Below are 21,501 nucleotides of genomic sequence, written 5' to 3' on the forward strand. Positions count from 1 at the left end.
TAATATTTTCTGCCAACATGAATTTCTTTTAACTAGGGAAATTGTGTCACTTCTCTTGTGTTCTGTGCAAGCAGAGTCAGGGTATATGCAGCAGTTTGGGCTGCCTGGCTTGTTGCGAACTATGTGAAGACCATTTCTTAATTAACACATTTAACACTTAATTAGCACATTTGTGGCCTGCTGGAGGTCATTTTGCAGGGCTCTGGCAGTGCTACTCCTTGCACCAAGGCGGAGGTAGCGGTCCTGCTGCTGGGTTGTTGCCCTCCTACGGTCTCCTCCACGTCTCCTGATGTACTGGCCTGTCTCCTGGTAGCGCCTCCATGCTCTGGACACTACGCTGACAGACACAGCAAACCTTCTTGCCACAGCTCGCATTGATGTGCCATCCTGGATGAGCTGCACTACCTGAGCCACTTGTGTGGGTTGTAGACTCCGTCTCATGCTACCACTAGAGTGAAAGCACCGCCAGCATTCAAAAGTGACCAAAACATCAGCCAGGAAGCATAGGAACTGAGAAGTGGTCTGTGGTCACCACCTGCAGAACCACTCCTTTATTGGGGGTGTCTTGCTAATTGCCTATAATTTCCACCTTTTGTCTATTCCATTTGCACAACAGAATGTGAAATTTATTGTCAATCAGTGTTGCTTCCTAAGTGGACAGTTTGATTTCACAGAAGTGTGATTGACATGGAGTTACATTGTGGTGTTTAAGTGTTCCCTTTATTTTTTTGAGCAGTGTATTATAATTAAGTCTATGACTTCATAGAGCAGTCTGACTGAGCGGTCATAGGCAGCAGCAGGCTCGTAAGCATTCATTCAAACAGCATTTTCCTGCATTTGCCAGCAGCTCTTTGCTGTGCTTCAAGCATTGCGCTGTTTATGACTTCAAGCCTATCAACTCCCGAGATTAGGCTCGCAATACTATAGTGCCTATAAGAACATCCAATAGTCAAAGGTATATGAAATACAAATGGTATAGAAAGAAATAGTCCTATAATAACTACAACCTAAAACTTCTTACCTGGAAATATTGAAGACTCATGTTAACAGGAACCACCAGCTTCCATATGTTCTGAGCAAGGAACTTAAACGTTAGCTTTTTTACATGGCAAATATTGCACTTTTACTTTCTTCTCCAACACTTTCTTTGCATTATTTAAACCAAATTGAATGTTTCATTATTTATTTGAGACTAAATAGATGTTATTGATGTATTATATTAAGTTAAAATAAGTGTTCATTCAGTATTGTTGTAATTGTCATTATTATGAATATATAAAAATCGTCCGATTAATCGATATCGTCTTTTTCTGGTCCTCCAATAATCGGTATCGGCGTTGAAAAATCAGAATCGGTCGACCTCTATTTGAAAGAGTAACAAAATAACAGCGAGACAACTCAAAGGCGAAATCTATTAAAGCCAAGATAATGGAATTCATTGCCCTTGACAATGAACCGTTCTCTGTCGTGGGTGATGTTGGCTTTCGCCGATTGGTTGAGCACCGGTTAACACTACCAAGTGTGCTATTTTTCCGGTGTTGCCCTACCGGAGTTACACAGTAATAGCGTCACTGCTATTAGCTTCACGACATACATACTATGGAGCACCGTTTGGGTCTTTGTGTGTCAAAAAAGATACAGTAGCACTGTCAAAGCTGTACAAAAAAGTCAGCAAACACTGGCCACGAACAATGTATTTACAATACCGCGCTGGTAATAAAGCGTTGTTTGCTCGACCGCAACTTCCTGGGTAGCAAGCTTTAGCTTGGTAAACTCACTCACTTTTGTACATCGTGCTGGTCCGTACAATTTACCTAATTTCAGCGCCCAAAAAACGTAATGCTTCCAGATCAACTGTAATATCAATACCAATGTAAAGCACAATTTCTCCCCTTTCCAACAAAATCAAGGACGAGACCTTCATGATGCCCATCTCTGCATGATTCAAGAAGGCAATGCGCTCCGTCGGGTCTTTTTAAAAATGGCGGGTGGGGAAGCTAAACCTATGGCGTGATAGTGAGGAGAGATGTCGTTTGGGGAAATGGCTTTTTTCACTTGATCTGTCCAACTTATCACCTTATTGCCTCAAAAATGTAAATAAAACACTATAAAGAGTTTATATAATGTGTCATTACATACCTATTTGATGGTTTGTGTCGAATTTGAATCACTTTAGCCCTGCCCTAAAAACCTGATCTTCAGAAGTAATCAGCTGCTTTTGAGAGTCATGATAGCTTGCAGTGATGGCGCAAAAAAATGACTAGGTATCCCCCCTTACCCTGTCCCTTTCTTGTTTTTAAACGGTGAGAGAAGTGCTACATCTGGTGGAGAGAGGCTGTAAGACAGAATAAGTTGCTATATGCGTGCTGTACGTTACATCACGATGTAACGTACAGCGTCGGAGGGATCAGTTTAAAAAAACAACTTTTCTCCAATACTATCGAGCCATTAAAATGTCAATCAACGCTTGCATAGAAACGTAGTTCACACCCCAAATTTTGATGTCAACACAGTCGCTACAGTCCCATTAGTTTTCTTTGCAGCCTCGTTTGAATGTCGTGGTTGCGCACATTTGTACGGAATGGGGTTAGCGCACGTTACCTAGCTAGCACCAATACAACCAGCCTGAGAACAATGACCAGTAGAAACTGCAGTCATTTTCATTATTCTTAGCAATGATTTAGGAATCCTTGTGAGTAAGTATTGTTGTTCGCCTATTGAAATTTAACTTCAGTTCATGAAAATAAATAGCTAGCCAGCTACTTAACCCTGTTGCCCTAAGCTAATGTTATAAGCAGCCAGCTATCTTCATCTGGCTAGTGAAGCTCGACCGGACGGGGTTATGTGTAGCCACAATAAGGATTAGGCACAATAGTGGAATTTGCGGTTTGCCTTCAAAATTAAAGTATGTCATTGACAGTGATGCAAATGAATACAATAGTAGAATTATGCCATACTTTTACTTTGAAGGTTAACTGCAAAGTCCACTATTGTGGCTAGCTTCACATGGATGGGTCCGACCACCATTAATCAAATAAGAACTGTCTTTTAAATTAGGGTTATTTTAGATGACACCTAGCTATATAGTTAGCTAGCTAACGACTGAACAACGAAACAGCACAGCAAGTAAGTAAAATAAATAGGTTTTGATTATGTTTTACTGGTAATGGGGACATGCGTAAATGCCAATAAAATAACTTTTTTGTCAGTGTGGTTGGTGTCTGTGTGGGTAACCTTAATTTAACCTCAATTGTGCGCCGCCCTAATGGGACTCCCAATCACGGCCAGATGTGATACAGCCTGGAATCGAACCAGGGACTGTAGTGACGCCTCTTGCACTGAGATGCAGTGCCTTAGACCGCTGCGTCCGTGTGTGTGTATTAACTATTTAACTGTACTAGAATGCTTAAAAGGTCGCAAAAAAATGTAATATCGGTATCGTATTTTTTGGCAAGGAAAACGTTGGATGTCGGTATCGGCCAAAAATGTCTCATTGGTGCATCACTAGTTAGAATACTTTGTTGTCCCACATGATGAAATCGGTGAATGGACTATAGTTCTTTTTTTTCTTCCATACTATAGTAGTTCACACTGTGCTGGCCGATTTTGTCCAAACTTGGGTGAATGATGCGTCTTGCCATAGAGATCCGGCATTTACAAAAATGACACTGATTGACCCAAGATGGGAGCTATAGTAATTACCTGAAATGTTAGTCACACGCAATATCTCAATTGGCCTGGGGGGGGTGCAGCATTTGTGGGGGACGACATGTTTACTGTTGCCTTGTTTTTAACTATCACCATAGATTTTTTTTTTACACTATTCCCTGATGTTTACATGGCAGCCTAGAGCTGCTAGTTGCCAGCTCATTCTACAGCTGTCACTCTCAGTAGATTCTCAGTTTGATTATTTTTTAGAATAAATCAGGCTCACTTGACTGTGATGTCACTGCACTCTCCTTTTATAGGAACATTTGCTTTCTTTGGTCAGTTCCATTTTGCAATGCTTTGTGCCGTTGTGTACCAGTACAGTACGAGTGAGGAACAGCCTAAACTTTTTTCACAGATTTAATATGTATTTATTCCGCCCATAATCCATTACTTTGATCTTTCCTTGTCCCTCATGAAACAAATCGTGGTTATTCCAGACAAAATGCTGACAAAGGTGATTTTAGAATGCCTGTGTCGGGAAGGCGGTCTGTTAGCATCAAAATACATTATAATGATAGGGCTGTTGCTTTATGTTTGCAAGGTCATCCTTTTGGCATTGCATATTCGGCAGAAAATAGATTTTCCATCCTTTAAATGTGGAGTGCTGTAGTCTGCAGTGTTGCTTTATTGTGGGTGGTGTGTTCTTATTTCAGTACTCCTCCTTGAGTCATTTTTGAAAACTTAGACTGATGTTTCAGTAGATAGGTGGCTCAACAATGGCCGGCACTGTCTAAAAACAGGGCAGTGTGTGCTGTAGGCAAATGCATGACGGCGTAGTGTGTTACTAATGGTTTTCTTTGAGACTGTGGTCCCAGCTCTCTTCAGGTCATTGACCAGGTCCTGCCGTGTAGTTCTGGGCTGATCCCTCACCTTCCTCATGATCATTGATGCCCCATGAGGTGAGATCTTGCATGGAGCCCCAGACGGAGGCTGATTGACCGTCATCTTGAACTTCTTCCATTTTCTAATAATTGCGCCAACAGTTGTTGCCTTCTCACCAAGCTGCTTGCCTATTGTCCTGTAGCCCATCCCAGCCTTGTGCAGGTCTACAATTTTAGCCCTGATGTCCTTACACAGCTCTCTGGTCTTGGCCATTGTGGAGAGGTTGGAGTCTGTTTGATTGAGTGTGTGGACAGGTGCAGTTAATACAGGTAATGAGTGAAGAACAGGAGGGCTTCTTAAAGAAAAACTAACAGGTCTGTGAGAGCTGGAATTCTTACTGGTTGGTAGGTGATCAAATACTTATGTCATGCAATAAAATGCAAATGAATTACTTAAAAATCATACAATGTGATTTTCTGGATTTTTGTTTTAGATTCCGTCTCTCACAGTTGAAGTGTACCTGTGATAAAATTACAGACCTCTACATGCTTTGTAAGTAGGAAAACATGCAAAATCGGCAGAGTATCAAATACTTGTTCTCCCCACTGTATATCGGGATATGAGATTTTGGCCATATCGCCCAGCCCTAATCTCAAATATAAAATATATATATTGATTTGGTTACTACACGATTCCATATGTGTTATTTTATAGTTTTGATGTCTTCACTATTATTCTACAATGTAGAAAATAGTAAAAATAAAGAAAAACCCTTGAATCAGTAGCTGTGTCCAAACTTTTGAGTGGTGCTACATACACACACACGTGTATCGAGCTCTGAGACAGGATTGTGTCGAGGCACAGATTTGGGGAAGGGTGCCAAAAAATGTATGCAGCATTGAAGGTCCCCAAGAACACAGTGGCCTCATCATTCTTAAATGGAAGAAGTTTGGAACCACCAAGACTCAGGGAGGTGACCCAAGAACCTGATGGTCATTCTGACAGAGCTCTAGAGTTCCTCTGTGGAGATGGGAGAACCTTCCAGAAGGACAACCATCTCTGCAGCACTCCACCAATCAGGCCTTTATGGTATTGTGGCCAGACGGAAGCCACTCCTCAATAAACAGCAAATGACAGCTCTGCTTGTAGTTTGCCAAAAGGCACCCAAAGGCCTCTGACCATGAGAAACAAGATTCTCTGGTCTGATGAAACCAAGATTGAACTCTTTGGCCTGAATGCCAAGCATCACATCTGGAGGAAACCTGGCACCATCCCTAAGGTGAAGCATGGTGGTTGCAGCATCATGCTGTGGGGATGTTTTTCAGCGACTGGGAGATTAGTCAGGATAGAGGCAAAGTTGAATGGAGCAAAGTACAGAGATCCTTGATGAAAACCTGCGCCAAAGTGCTCAGGACCTCCGACTGGGGTGAAGGTTCACCTTCCAACAGGACAACGACCCTTATCACACAGCCAAGACAACGCAGAAGTGGCGTCGGGACAAGTCTCTGAATGTCCTTGTGTGGCCCAGCAAGAGCCTGGACTTGAACCCAATCGTACATCTCTGGGGAGACCTGGAAATAGCGTTGCAGCAACGCTCGCCATACAACCTGACCATGCTTGAGAGTATCTGCAGAGAAGAATGGGAGAAAATCCCCAAATACAGGTTTGCCAAGCTTGTAACGTCATACCCAAGAAGACTCGAGGCTGTAATCACTGCCAAAGGTGCTTCAACAAAGTACTGAGTAAAGGGTCTGAATACTTATGTCAATGTCATATTTCCATTTTTCATTTTTCAATAAATTAGCAAACATTTCTAAAAACCTGTTTTTGCTTTGTTCGTTATGGGGTATTGTGTCTAGATTGAGTGGGGGAAAAAACGATTTAATACATTTTAGAATAAGGCTGTAACCTGACTGTGGAAAAAGTCAAAGGGTCTGAACTTTCCGATGGCAGTGTGTGTGGAGTAAACTAATGGACAACAACACTTATACATTTTACAGACACTGAATATTTTACATTAGTTATCTTTTTTTATTTGTTTTTAGTCCCACCCTTCAGCTACCCTCAATGTCTCCCATCTATCTCTAAAAACCTTCCAGTTTTGATTTCTAATTGCCATATATTTTTTCAACTGTGCTGTAATGTTTCACTTTCTATTCTCATAGATTCTACAGATTGTAAATTAAAGATGAACATTTTTATTAAGAGTATTATTGATCAATTGACCTATGGCTTTTCAAGTCACCCAGGAGTGCTATTTGGAGAGATCCAGGTAAATGTTGCAATTCTTCAGCCATTCCTGTACCTGCGACCAAAACAAAGCTACATATGGGCAGTATCAAAACAAGTGATCTAATGATTCTCTAAATAGCAAAATCTGCAGAGTTTTTGTCAGTTCATAAACCATGTGCCATGGAATCGGCACATCAAATCTCCTGCCAACTATTTTGCAACCTGTATGGTGCAGCTGTACTTTTTTTGGTTCTTAAATTCAACTGGTATACCTTATTTTTCACAATTTTCTTTAACCAATTTTGGTCTTTAATGTAGGGCTGACAGACAAGTTCCTTCTTTCACTTGCCTCATTCTACCCTCCATCTTGTCTCTCTCCCCACAGCGTTCAGCCTCCACCAGCCTATGCCCATCCCACCACAGCCAGCTACAATGTCCAGCCGGCCCCTGCCGTGGCCCATGCAGTGACTGCCTCCTATGCCTCTGCCCCTGCACAACCAGCCAGGCCCGTTGCCTCTGCCTACCCGGTGGCCTACCAGACCCACCCTGCCCCCCCAGACTATGGCTACCGGCAGCCGGACCCCACGCCCCAACCCACCACCACCCCACAGACATACCAGCTACCGATATACACTGAAACGGTAAGTCACAATTCCATTCCTTATCATCCCATTGCATGCTGTTGTCGTGTTTTAGCTATTGCAGTGGTCGATCACGATCGACTGGTCGAGCGTCAAGGAATTCCTAGTCGATCACCAAAAATGTCTGTAGAAAAGCCAACGATAAAGGCTTGTGCTCCTTTTTCTGTGTGTGTTGCGCTATTAGCAGTAGGTGCACACATGTCGCTAGCCCTGGGTTTTGATTATTATTAGCAGCAGCTCGTTGTCTATATTTTAATATCGAGGAATATTTCACTTTCTCCGGTCATAGGAACAACATGAATTTATGCATGAGGCAGATGCGGTGCGACACGAGTTTCGCCATCAGGTGGAGACGGTGTGCCCTCGCTCTGGTCAGTCTCACCGACTGGGGGAAAAATCGCTTTTAACGGTCATCCAACTCGGAATTCCAAGTCGGAATTCGGGCCTCTTTCTAGAGCTCCGACTTTCCAATCTAAAGATCATTGACCTCCTTTTTATTCCCGAGTTCCCAGTTGTCTTGAAAGCACCATGACCATCAGATGCAGGTACCATCAGTCCAGTAAAATAAAGAAGCGAATTATTAAAATTTATGCTCCGCTGTGCGTAACAAGTGCTACACCAAGTGATCTATTTTGTATATCAAAGCTCGACTTTTGAAGTATAATGTGGTTTAAGAAGGAGCAATATTGGAAGACCATGCATATAGCCAATATGATGTGATAATGTATTAGGCCTACTGCACAAACCTCATTCCTACAGAACAGCTTTTATTATGTTAATGTTAGTTAAGTCATGTTTTAAAAATCTGTGCGGTAGATCTCAGCTTGCTTGACTCAGCTCAGTGGTCACCAACCTTTTCTATTGTATATGTACAAGTACATGGAGAATTTTAGATTGTTAAAGTCACAATCTATTTTGCATACTATTTACACTTTTCTGCCATCCATGTTCATGCTGTAAAACAAACTTTCAGGATAACTACAGTTACGGACGCCTGCCTCCAGCCACTAGTTATGAGACTAAGCAGTACTACCAGACGAGTATAGCTCCAGCCCAGCGGACACCAACAGAAGCTTACTACCAGACAGGTGAGTCATTGCCAACCTTCTTCCCACGCATAATCGCACACAAACCGTCATAACACTCTAATACAAAAGCCACTAATTCATTTGAAATGTTCTCTCGTCTGACAGTACATCGTTTTTTACTGTGTTATACACTATTCGTTTAAACACCTACACTGTGCAAAAGAACTTGGCTGCTGGTGTACTACAAAAGCCAGTGTATTGAGTATTGTTGAATTGGAGCCAAGCCTGTCAAACAACACTCTGTGATGGTTTCCTTCCCTGTAGGCGTGAAGAGTGGCTACAGTCCAGTCAGCACAGTATACAGCCAGCCACCACCACCACAGAGGCATGTCACAACTTTAAAGCCTCTGGCCCCTGCCAGCTCAGTGTCCACCAGCTACAACATCTACCCAGTGTCCACCAGTGTACAGCAGCCCCCCATCTCGTCTTACACCCCCTGCTCGTCCTTCAGCTCCACAGCTGGCACCTACTCTGGTAAGAACAAGAGCTTATCCCCATACAGCCAAGAATCAACCTTTGTGAAATATACACTGCTCAAAAAAATAAAGGGAACACTAAAATAACACATCCTAGATCTGAATGAATGAAACATTCTTATTAAATACTTTTTTCTTTACATAGTTGAATGTGCTGACTACAAAATCACACAAAAATTATCAATGGAAATCAAATTTATCAACCCATGGAGGTCTGGATTTGGAGTCACACTCAAAATTAAAGTGGAAAACCACACTACAGGCTGATCCAACTTTGATGTAATGTCCTTAAAACAAGTCAAAATGAGGCTCAGTAGTGTGTGTGGCCTCCACGTGCCTGTATGACCTCCCTACAACGCCTGGGCATGCTCCTGATGAGGTGGCAGATGGTCTCCTGAGGGATCTCCTCCCAGACCTGGACTAAAGCATCCGTCAACTCCTGGACAGTCTGTGGTGCAACGTGGCGTTGGTGGATGGAGCGAGACATGTTGTCCCAGATGTGCTCAATTGGATTCAGGTCTGGGGAACGGGCTCGGCCAGTCCATAGCATCAATGCCTTCCTCTTGTAGGAACTGCTGACACACTCCAGCCACATGAGGTCTAGCATTGTCTTGCATTAGGAGGAACCCAGGGCCAACCGCACCAGCATATGGTCTCACAAGGGGTCTGAGGATCTCATCTCGGTACCTAATGGCAGTCAGGCTACCTCTGGCGAGCACATGGAGGGCTGTCACAGATGAAAGCAGGTTCACACTGAGCACATGTGACAGACGTGACAGAGTCTGGAGACGCCGTGGAGAACGTTCTGCTGCCTGCAACACCCCACACCATGACTGACCCACCGCCAAACCGGTCATGCTGGAGGATGTTGCAGGCAGCAGAACGTTCTCCACGGCGTCTCCAGACTCTGTCACGTCTGTCACATGTGCTCAGTGTGAACCTGCTTTCATCTGTGAAGAGCACAGGGCGCCAGTGGCGAATTTGCCAATCTTGGTGTTCTCTGGCAAATGCCAAACGTCCTGCACGGTGTGGACCTGTGGACGTCGGGCCCTCATACCACCCTCATGGAGTCTGTTTCTGACCGTTTGAGCAGACACATGCACATTTGTGGCCTGCTGGAGGTCATTTTGCAGGGCTCTGGCAGTGCTCCTCCTGCTTAAAGGCAGAAGTAGCGGTCCTGCTGCTGGGTTGTTGCCTTCCTACGTCTCCTGATGTACTGGCCTGTCTCCTGGTAGCGCCTCCATGCTCTGGACACTACGCTGACAGACACAGCAAACCTTCTTGCCACAGCTCGCATTGATGTGCCATCCTGGATGAGCTGCACTACCTGAGCCACTTGTGTGGGTTGTAGACTCCGTCTCATGCTACCACTAGAGTGAAAGCACCGCCAGCATTCAAAAGTGACCAAAACATCAGCCAGGAAGCATAGGAACTGAGAAGTGGTCTGTGGTCACCACCTGCAGAACCACTCCTTTATTGGGGGTGTCTTGCTAATTGCCTATAATTTCCACCTGTTGTCGATTCCATTTGCACAACAGCATGTGAAATTTATTGTCAATCAGTGTTGCTTCCTAAGTGGACAGTTTGATTTCACAGAAGTCTGATTGACTTGGAGTTACATTGTGGTGTTTAAGTGTTCCCTTTATTTTTTTGAGCAGTGTATATATTTGTCACAGCGTATGTTTTTACAGTGTGACCCCCCCACCTTCTGCCCCGTCTCAACTCTCCATTTGTTTACCTCTCAGGCGTCAGCTACTGTACTTATGATTCAAGTGGTTACACTTCCACCCCCTCGTACTACCAGCCTGCCCAGCTTCCTCCTCAGCCCCAGCCGCCCCCCCAGCAGTCCCATCCGCCTCCCAAGCAGCTCACCAGCTCCTCCTGGAGCAACACGGGCAGCAACATGGTGACCGCTCCCACGGTCAACGCCTACAAGAAGCCCATGTTCCACCAGAACAAGCTTCAGAAGCCGAAAGGGCCGCCCAAGCAACCCCAGCTGCACTACTGCGACATCTGCAAGATCAGCTGTGCTGGACCGCAGGTAGCGGTGCTTTGTGGATGATGCATTATGAGGGACAGGTTATTTGTTGGCAATGTACATAAGCACTTTAGAGTCAAATGAATGTACAGTATTTTAACATATACAACAGTTAAACATGCAAAGTGCCTAAGAGGAGACATACTGTAGCAACACAGGATGTACTGTTTTTGTTGTTGTTGTGGTTGAAGGTTTGCTTTTGTAGATAAGTTGAATTAATTGTTGTTGAATTGTTTTCTCTGCAGACGTATCGAGAGCACCTCGAGGGCCAGAAGCACAAGAAGAAGGATGCAGCTCTGAAGTCTGGCAGCGCGGGGGGGAGCAACGGGCCCCGGGGGATTCAGACCCAGCTACGCTGTGAACTATGTGACATTGCCTGCACTGGCGTAGACGCGTACGCTGCCCATATCCGAGGGGCCAAGCACCAGAAGGTAGCACAGCTGCACTGACAGGAGGAGTAACATCAGGCAACTAGCTAGCTAATTGATGCACCGTTTAGCTAGCTAATTGATGCACTCTTTAGCTAGCTAATTTGTCTAGATCAGCTCTGTGATAGTCACACGTTGGTATGTCTTTTAGTATAACACTTTTTAATCAGGTATTTATGTGACATCCATTTTGTTGTTACTTTTTATTTTATTTAGCCAGTATAGCCCACTCCGTAACAGTTGCCAATGTTTTTCAGGGAGTCCACCTCACAATGTATTATGATGTTTTATTTAGGGCCGGGGACGATACTAGTATCACGATACTCGTTAGTATCATGGCAAGGACACAAAGCAGATTTAACTTCTTTAGGAAAACAGCCCTAATGTTGGAAACAAACATCTTGTTGTCATCCAGAGTCACATGTATTTCTTTTCCAAGCTATAGCACAATATTTTACATACAGCAGGTTTTTAAAGGACCAAAGAGTTTGGTCTCCTTCGTGTTTTTGTTTTTGCCATGGAAAAAATATTGCGATACTGGTATCGTCCATGCCTTAGTTTTATTTCTCTCCCTCTTAACGCTGTGTAGGTGGTGAAGCTCCACACCAAACTAGGCAAACCTATACCTTCAACTGAGCCTGTTTTAGTGAACAATGCTCCAATTATCTCAACGTCGACAGCTGGGAAGACAACCCCTATCATTGTTACGGCAGCTGACCCGGTAGCGCCACCCAAACTAGTGGTCGTAAACGCCACCAAGGCCCCAGCACCTGTGAAGAAGCCAGTCGCACCCAAAATAACCCTTCTTGGTAAGTCTTCCAAGGAATCAGTGTTTATTAGTTGGAATTATGATATCTGTGCTGACAGAATAAACCAATGATGTTTAATTTAAGTTGTAATTTTAGACTCAAACTGCAATGCTAAAATGCTCCATACTTATATTTGGCCTTTCTCTTGACAGCCAACAAGCCGGCCACCCCTCCAGTAGCCAAGGAGAATGAGGCCAAGCAGTCAGCAACAGCGTCAAAGAGTGAGACCACGAGTGACGATGAGGACGGGGATGGAGTGGGGAGGCAGGGCAACGTCCAGCCTGTAGGACATGACTATGTGGAGGAGGTAGGAGTTAATTTATTTCTTATTTATTTCATTGATTCACTAACCATGTTGTTAAAGATACTAAGATTATGGTATGTTGTAATGCAAGTTTACATTTTTTTCCTCAGGTGCGTAATGATGATGGGAAGGTAATTCGCTTCCACTGTAAACTCTGTGAATGCAGTTTCAATGACCCCAATGCTAAAGACATGCACCTGAAGGGACGCAGGCACCGACTGCAGTACAAGGTAAGAAAATGCATCGTATATAGTACTATCTTTTCGCAAGATGTTTCTAGAGCTAGCAGCTACGTACTACAATGCACTTATTGTACTGCCAAAATTAATTGACTGTATTGAACGGCATTGACGGCATTGAACCCTGTGACCTGTTGTACAAGCAATAATGTCAAGTCACTGCAAAACTAGCGCCACTAGATGGCAGAATTTATTTAGGCAGGATGTAGACATTGCTTGATGTCCTGTAGACCCCTTGTAATTTGGTCATCCGTTGAATTATGTATACCTTGACACATCATATAATTATTTATTTGGATGATGGCTATAGGCCTACCTCTCAGTTGGAGAGCCTGCTACTCACTCACTGGGTGTGTGGTATGTATGTATGTATGTATGTATGTATCACAGCTCTTGACATTGTTTACTATCCCTTCCATCCCCTTCTGTAGAAGAAGGTGAACCCAGAGCTGCCGGTGGAGATCAAGCCCAGTAATCGGGCCAGGAAGCTGCAAGAGGGCAAACTGAGGAAACAGAAGCAGAAGGCTGTGCTGAAGAGACAGCGGGATGACGAGCAGCGCTGGCACTTGGAGATGAGGTCAGAGCCAGACGGCAGCTGGCACACAGAGATGAGGTCAGAGCCCTTGCTTAGGCACAGATCTAGGATCAAGCTTACCCTCCCCAAATCCTAGACTCATCCATTTGGGGTTAAGGTTTGAGCTGTGCTTAGTCATTCTTCCTATGTTTCTTGCTGATGATGTCAGAGGAAGGCAGACAGGGGAACCCTGCTTGTGGGTGCTGGGTAAATTCCCCATGCAGTTTTGCAGCCCACGCTGTCACACTGTGGTTCAACCAAAAGGGGAATCCCCTGCCTTCTTCAGTAATAGAGATGTTTATCTTATTATGCCTGTTCCCCTTTTCAGTACCTTTTTCTCCTAATATATTAATAGAATGCCTGCAACATCTAACGTGATGAGAACTCAATGTATTTATAAAGCCCTTTTTACATCAGCAGATGTCAAAGTGCTATACAGAAACTCAGCCTAAAACCCCAAACAGCAAGCAATGCATATGTAGAAGCACGGTGGCTAGGAAAAACTCCTTAGAAAGGCAGGAACCTAGAGAGGAACCAGGCTCTGAGGGGTGGTTGTTCCGGGTGGAGATTATAAGAGTACATGGTCATTAAGGCCAGATTGTTCTTCAAGATGTTCAAACGTTCATAGATGACCAGCAGGGTCAAATAATAATCAGTGGTTGTAGAGAGTGCAACAGGTCAGTACCTCCGGAGTAAATGTCAGTTGGCTTTTCATAGCCGAGAATTCAGAGATCGAGACAGCAGGTGCGATAGTCAAAACCTCAGGTCCGGGACAAGGTAGCACGTCCGGTGAACAGGTCAGGGTTCCATAGCCGCAGGCAGAACAGTTGAAACTGGAGCAGCAGCACGGCCAGGTGGACTGGGGACAGCCAGGAGTCATCAGGCAGGTAGTTCTGAGGCATGGTCCTAGGGCTACGGTCCTCTGGGGGGAGAGAGAGAGAATTAGAGGGAGCATACTTAAATTCACACAGGACACCAGATAAGACAGGACAATTACACCAGATGTACCAGACTGACCCTAGCCCTCCGGTACATAGACTATTGCGGCTGGAGATACTGGAGGCTGAGACGGGGGGTTGAAGGACACTGTGGCCCCGTCCGACGATACCCCCAGACAGGGCCAACCAGGCAGGATATAACCCCACCCACTTTGCCAAAGCAGAGCCCCCACACCACTAGAGGGATATCAACAGACCACGAACTTACTACCCTGAGACAAGGCTGAGTATAGCCCACGAAGATCTCCTCCACCGCACGAGCCTGAGGGGGCACAAAACCGGAAAGGAAGATTACGTCAGTGACTCAACCCCCTCAAGTGACACACCTAGGGACGGCATGGAAGAGCACTAGTATGCCAGTGACTTCGCTGCCGTAATATGGTTAGAGGCAGTGCCTTGCCGTTCACCTTCGCACCCCTGGGCCAGACTACACTCAATCATCAAATTGTATTTGTCACATGCGCCGAATACAACAGGTGTATGCACTTCACCTTACCGTGAAGTGCTTACTTACGAGCCCTTAACCAACAATGCAGTTCAATAAATAGAGTAAAGAAAATATTTACTAAATAAACTTTTTTTTTTTTTTATATCCAAAAGTAACACAAGAAATATCCATAACAATAACTAGGCTATATACAGGGGCTATTGGTACCGAGTCAATGTGTTGGGGTACAGGTTAGGACCTACTCAAGAGAAGACTTCACGTCTGCGTCTCTCACATGGGTAGGCAGACCATTCCATAAAAATTGAGCTCTATAGGAGAAAGCCCTGCCTCCAGCTGTTGCTTAAAAATTCTCGGGACAATAAGGAGGCTTGCGTCTTGTGACCGTAGCGCAGGTGTAGGTGTTAACGCAGGACCAGATTGGAGAGATGGGTAGGAGCAAGCCCATGTAATGCTTTGTAGGTTAGCAGTAAAACCTTGAACCCAGCCCTAGCCTTAACAGGAAGCCTGTGTAGAGGCTAGCACTGGAGTAATATGATCACATTTTTTGGGGTTCTTGTCAAGATTTTAGCAGCAGTGTTTAGATTTGGGTATGTCATTTTAGGCGAAAATTGGGGGGGGAAACGGGCCGATCCGTAAGAGGCTTTCACACTAACTTATTTAGTGCTTTATTTTTTTTCATTTTTTTTTCTTCAACTTTATTAACCAGGTAGGCCAGTTGAGAACTTGTTCTCATCTACAACCGACCTGGCCAAGATAAAGCAAATCAGTGCGACACAGAGTTACACATGGGATAAACAAACGTACAGTGTGTGCAAATGTAGTAAGATTAGGGAGGTAAGGCAATAAATAGGCCATAGTGGCAAAATAATTACAATTTAGCAATTAAACACTGGAGTGATAGATGTGCAGAAGATGAATGTGCGAGTAGAGATACTGGGGTGCAAAGGAGCAAAAAATAAATAACAATATGGGGATGAGGTAGTTGGGTGGGCTATTTACAGATGGGCTGTGTACAGGTACAATGATCGGTAAGCTGCTCTGACAGCTGATGCTTAAAGTTAGTGAGGGAGATATGTGTCTCCAGCTTCAGTGATTTTTGCAAATCGTTTCAGTCATTGGCAGCAGAGAACTGGAAGGAAAGGCGGCCAGAGGAGGAGCTGGCTTTGGGGATGACCAGTGAAATATACCTACTGGAGCGCGTGCTACGGGTGGGTGCTGCTATGGTGACCAGTGAGCTGAGATAAGGCAGGGCTTTACCTAGCAAAGACTTATAGATGGCCTGGAGCCAGTGGGTTTGGCGACGAATATGAAGCGAGGGCCAGCCTATGAGAGCGTACAGGTCGCAGTGGTAGGTAGTATATGGGGCTTTGGTGACAAAACGGATGGCGCTGTGATAGACTACATCCAATTTGCTGAGGAGAGTGTTGGAGGCTATTTTGTGAGTTAAGGATCGGTAGGATAGTCAGTTTTACGAGGGTATGTTTGGCAGCATGAGTGAAGGATTCTTTGTTTCGAAATAGGAAGCCGATTCTAGATTTAATTTTGGATTGGAGATGCTTAATGTGAGTCTGGAAAGAGAGTTTACAGTCTAACCAGACACCTAGGTAGTTGTCCATATGTTCTAAGTGAGAACCGTCCAGAGTAGTGATGCTAGACGGGCGGGCGGGTACGAGCAGCAATCGGTTGAAGAGCATGCATTTAGTTTTACTTGCATTTAAGAGCAGTTGGAGGCCACGGAAGGAGTGTTGTATGGCATTGAAGATCGTCTGGAGGTTTGTTAACACAGTATCCAAAGAAGGGCCAGAAGTATACAGAATGGTGTCGTCTGCGTAGAGGTGTATCAGAGAATCACCAGCAGCAGAGAAGAGAGTCGGCCCGAGAATTGAACCCTGTGGCACCCCCATAGACTGCCAGAGGTCCGGACAACAGGCCCTCCGATTTGACACACTGAACTCTATCTGAGAAGTAGTTGGTGAACCAGACGAGGCAGTAATTTGAGAAGCCACGGCTGTTGAGTCTGCCGATAAGAATGTGGTGATTGACAGAGTCGAAAGCCTTGGCCAGGCCGATGAAGACGGCTGCACAGTATTGTCTTTTATCGATGGCAGTTATGATATCATTTAGGACCTTGAGCGTGGCTGAGGTGCACCCATGACCAGCTCGGAAACCAGATTGCATAGCGGAGAAGGTACGGTGGGATTCGATATGGTCGGTGATCTGTTTGTTAACTTGGCTTTTGAAGACTTTAGATAGGCAGGGTAGGATAGATATAGGTCTGTAACAGTTTGGGTCTAGTGTGTCTTCCCCTTTGAAGAGGGGGATGACCGCGGCAGATTTCTAGTCTTTAGGGATCTCAGACGATACAAAAGAGAGGTTGAACAGGCTAGTAATAGGGGTTGCAACAATTGCTGCAGATAATTTAAGAGGGTCCATATTGTCTAGCCCAGCTGATTTGTAGGGGTCCAGATTTTGCAGAACATCAGCTATCTGGATTTGGGTGAAGGAGAAATGGGGGAGGCTTGGGAAAGTTGCTGTGAGGGGTGCAGAACTATTGACTGGGGTAGAGGTAGCCAGGTGGAAAGCATGGCCAGCCGTAGACAAATGCTTATTGAAATTCTCTATTGTAGATTTATCGGTGGTGACCGTGTTACCTAGCCTCAGTGCAGTGGGCAGCTGGGAGGAGGTGCTCTTATTCTCCATGGACTTTACAGTGTCCCAGAACTTTTTGGAGTTTGTGCTACAGGATGCAAATTTCTGTTTGAAAAAGCTAACCTTTGCTTTCCTAACTGCCTGTGTATATTGGTTCCGAACTTCCCTGAAAAGTTGCATATCTCGGGGGCTATTTGATGCTAATGCAGAACGCCACAGGATGTTTTTGTGCTGGTCAAGGACAGTCAGGTCTGGGGTGAACCAAGGGCTATATATTTTCTTAGTTCTACATTTTTTGAATGGGGCATGCTTATTTAAGATGGTGAGGAAAGCACTTTAAAAAAATAACTAGGCATCCTGTACTGACAGAATGTCAATATCCTTCCAGGATACCCGGGCCAGGTCGATTAGAAAGGCCTGCTTGCTGAAATGTTTTAGGGTGCTTTTGACAGTGATGAGGGGTGGTCGTTTGACCGCGGACTCATTCCGGACGCAGGCAATGAGGCAGTGATCGCTGAGATCTTGATTGAAAACAGCAGAGGTGTATTTGGAGGGCAAGTTAGTTAGGATGACATCTATGAGGTTGTTTATGGTTTTAGGGTTGTCCAGGTAGACGAGATTAGAGCATTGCAGTAGTCTAATCTAGAAGTGACAAAAGCATGGATTAGCTTTTCTGCATTTTTGGATAAAAAGTTTCTGATTTTTTTGCGATGTTATGAAGAAAAAGCTTTTCTTGATAATATTCTTGATATATTCTTCAAAGCAGAGATCAGGGTCCAGAATAACGCCGAGGTCCTTCAGTTTTACTTGAGACGACTGTACAACCATCAAGATTAATTGTTAGATCCAACAGAAGATCTCTTTGTTTCTTGGTACCTAGAACTAGCATCTCTGTTTTGTCCGAGTTTAAAAGTAGAACATTTGCCGCCATCCACTTCCTTATGTCTGAAACGCAGGCTTTCAAGGTAGGCTATTTTGGGGCTTCACCATGTTTCATTGAAATGTACAGCTGTGTGTCATCTGCATAGCAGTTAAAGATGACATCATCAAGAGAGGTAGTGTGTGTGTACAGTTGAAGTCGGAAGTTTACATACACTTAGGTTGGAGTCATTAAAACTCGTTTTTCAACCACTCCACAAATTTCTTGTTACCAAACTATAGTTTTGGCAAATCACTTGTGACACTTGTGACATGATTTTTCCAACAATTGTTTACAGACAGATTATTTAATTTATAATTCACTCTATCACAATTCCAGTGGATCAGTAGTTTACAAACACTAGGTTGACTGTGCCTTTAAACAGCTTGGAAAATTCAAGAAAATTATGTCATGGCTTTAGAAGGTTATGATAGGCTAATTGACATAATTTGAGCAAATTGGAGGTGTACCTGTGGATGTATTTCAAGGCCTACCTTTAAACTCAGTGCCTCTTTGCCTGACATGCTTGACATAGATAATTCTGACATTTCACATTCTTAAAATAAAGTGGTGATCCTAACTGACCTAAAACAGGCAATTTTTACTAGGATTAAATGTCAGGAATTGTGACAAACTAAATGTATTTGGCTAAGGTGTATGTAAACTCCGACTTCAGCTGTGTGTGTATATACAGTGGGGAGAACAAGTATTTGAAACACTGCTGATTTTGCAGGTTTTCCTACTTACAAAGCATGTAGAGGGCTGTAATTTTTATCAAAAATCCAGAAAATCACATTGTATGATTATTATTATTAATTTAGTTTTTATTTAAAAAAAAATGTTATCCCATTTTCTCCCCAATTTTCGTGGTATCCAATCGCTAGTAATTACTATCTTGTCTCATCGCTACAACTCCCGTACGGGCTCGGGAGAGACGAAGGTCGAAAGCCATGCGTCCTCCGAAGCACAACCCAACCAAGCCGCACTGCTTCTTAACACAGCGCGCCTCCAACCCGGAAGCCAGCCGCACCAATGTGTCGGAGGAAACACCGTGTACCTGGCCCCCTTGGTTAGCGCGCACTGCGCCCGGCCCGCCACAGGAGTCGCTGGAGCGCGATGAGACAAGGATATCCCTACCGGCCAAACCCTCCCTAACCCGGACGACGCTATGCCAATTGTGCGTCGCCCCACGGACCTCCCGGTCGCGGCCGGCTGCGACAGAGCCTGGGAGCGAACCCAGAGACCCTGGTGGCGCAGCTAGCACTGCAGTGCCCTAGACCACTGCGCCACCCGGGAGGCCCCACATTGTATGATTTTTAAGTAATTAATTTGCATTTTATTGCATGACATAAGTATTTGATCACCTACCAACCAGTAAGAATTCCGGCTCTCACAGACCTGTTAGTTTTTCTTTAAGAAGCCCTCCTGTTCTCCACTCATTACCTGTATTAACTGCACCTGTTTGAACTCATTACCTGTATAAAAGACACCTGTCCACACACTCAAATCAAACAGACTCCAACCTCTCCACAATGGCCAAGACCAGAGAGCTGTGTAAGGACATCAGGGATAAAATTGTAGACCTGCACAAGGCTGGGATGGGCTACAGGACAATAGGCAAGCAGCTTGGTGAGAAGGCAACAACTGTTGGCGCAATTATTAGAAAATGGAAGAAGTTCAAGATGACGGTCAATCACCCTCGGTCTGGGGCTCCATGCAAGATCTCACCTCGTGGGGCATCAATGATCATGAGGAAGGTGAGGGATCAGCCCAGAACTACACGGCAGGACCTGGTCAATGACCTGAAGAGAGCTGGGACCACAGTCTCAAAGAAAACCATTAGTAACACACTACACTGTCATGGATTAAAATCCTGCAGCGTACGCAAGGTCCCCCTGCTCAAGCCAGCGCATGTCCAGGCCCGTCTGAAGTTTGCCAATGACCATCTGGATGATCCAGAGGAGGAATGGGAGAAGGTCATGTGGTCTGATGAGACAAAAATAGAGCTTTTTGGTCTAAACTCCACTCACCGGGTTTGGAGGAAGAAGGATGAGTACAACCCCAAGCACACCATCCCAACCGTGAAGCATGGAGTTGGAAACATCATTCTTTGGGGATGCTTTTCTGCAAAGGGTACAGGACGACTGCACCGTATTGAGGGGAGGATGGATGGGGCCATGTATCGCGAGATTTTGGCCAACAACCTCCTTCCCTCAGTAAGAGCATTGAAGATGGGTCGTGGCATGACAACGACCCGAAACACACAGCCAGGGAAACTAAGGAGTGGCTCCATAAGAAGCATCTCAAGGTCCTGGAGTGGCCTAGCCAGTCTCCAGACTTGAACCCAATAGAAAATATTTGGAGGGAGCTGAAAGTCCGTATTGCCCAGCGACAGCCCCGAAACCTGAAGGATCTGGAGAAGGTCTGTATGGAGGAGTGGGCCAAAATCCCTGCTGCAGTGTGTGCAAACCTGGTCAAGAACTACAGGAAACGTATGATCTCTGTAATTGCAAACAAAGGTTTCTGTACCAAATATTAAGTTCTGCTTTTCTGATGTATCAAATACTTATGTCATGCAATAAAATGCAAATGAATTACTTAAAAATCATACAATGGGATTTTCTGGATTTTTGTTTTAGATTCCGTCTCTCACAGTTGAAGTGTACCTATGATAAAAATTACAGACCTCTACATGCTTTGTAAGTAGGAAACACTGCCGATTTTGCAGGTTATCAAATACTTGTTCTCCCCACTGTATATAATATTTGTGTGGTCCTAAAACGTAACCTTGAGGAACACCGAAACTAACAATTGATTTGTCAGAAGACAAGCCATCCATGGAGACAAACTGATATCTTTTCGACAGATGAGATCTAACCAGGCAAGAACTTGTCCTTGTAGACCAATTAGGGTTTCCAATCTCTCCAAAATAATTTAGTGAACGATGTTGTCAAAAGCAGCACTAAAGTGTAGGAGCATGAGAACCGATGCAGAGCCTTGGTCTGACACCATTAAATGGTAATTTACCACCTTCACGAGTGTAGTCTCAGTACTATGATGGGGTCTGAAACATGACTGAAGCCTTTCCTATACATTATTTGTAGAAAAAGCTCCAGGAAAGCAGC

General features: G+C 44.5%; 1 protein-coding gene across 4 annotated transcripts in view; it reads left to right on the forward strand.

Moving 5' to 3' along the window:
• LOC139539661 (zinc finger RNA-binding protein-like) overlaps positions 1–21,501 on the forward strand; it is a 48,969-nt gene that overhangs the window by 15,376 nt on the left and 12,092 nt on the right. For 2 of the 4 annotated variants that reach the window (XM_071342819.1, XM_071342820.1), the window contains exons 2-10: positions 7,151–7,406; positions 8,380–8,494; positions 8,759–8,968; positions 10,716–11,011; positions 11,254–11,439; positions 12,026–12,245; positions 12,398–12,552; positions 12,660–12,779; positions 13,220–13,401. In XM_071342819.1, coding sequence (XP_071198920.1) covers positions 7,151–7,406; positions 8,380–8,494; positions 8,759–8,968; positions 10,716–11,011; positions 11,254–11,439; positions 12,026–12,245; positions 12,398–12,552; positions 12,660–12,779; positions 13,220–13,401 — 1,740 coding nt within the window. The remainder of the gene's footprint in view (positions 1–7,150; positions 7,407–8,379; positions 8,495–8,758; positions 8,969–10,715; positions 11,012–11,253; positions 11,440–12,025; positions 12,246–12,397; positions 12,553–12,659; positions 12,780–13,219; positions 13,402–21,501) is intronic. The other 2 variants (XM_071342821.1, XM_071342822.1) reach the window with 1 other exon arrangement.

Source organism: Salvelinus alpinus, chromosome 15 (assembly GCF_045679555.1).
Source record: "Salvelinus alpinus chromosome 15, SLU_Salpinus.1, whole genome shotgun sequence".
Taxonomy (NCBI): domain Eukaryota; kingdom Metazoa; phylum Chordata; class Actinopteri; order Salmoniformes; family Salmonidae; genus Salvelinus; species Salvelinus alpinus.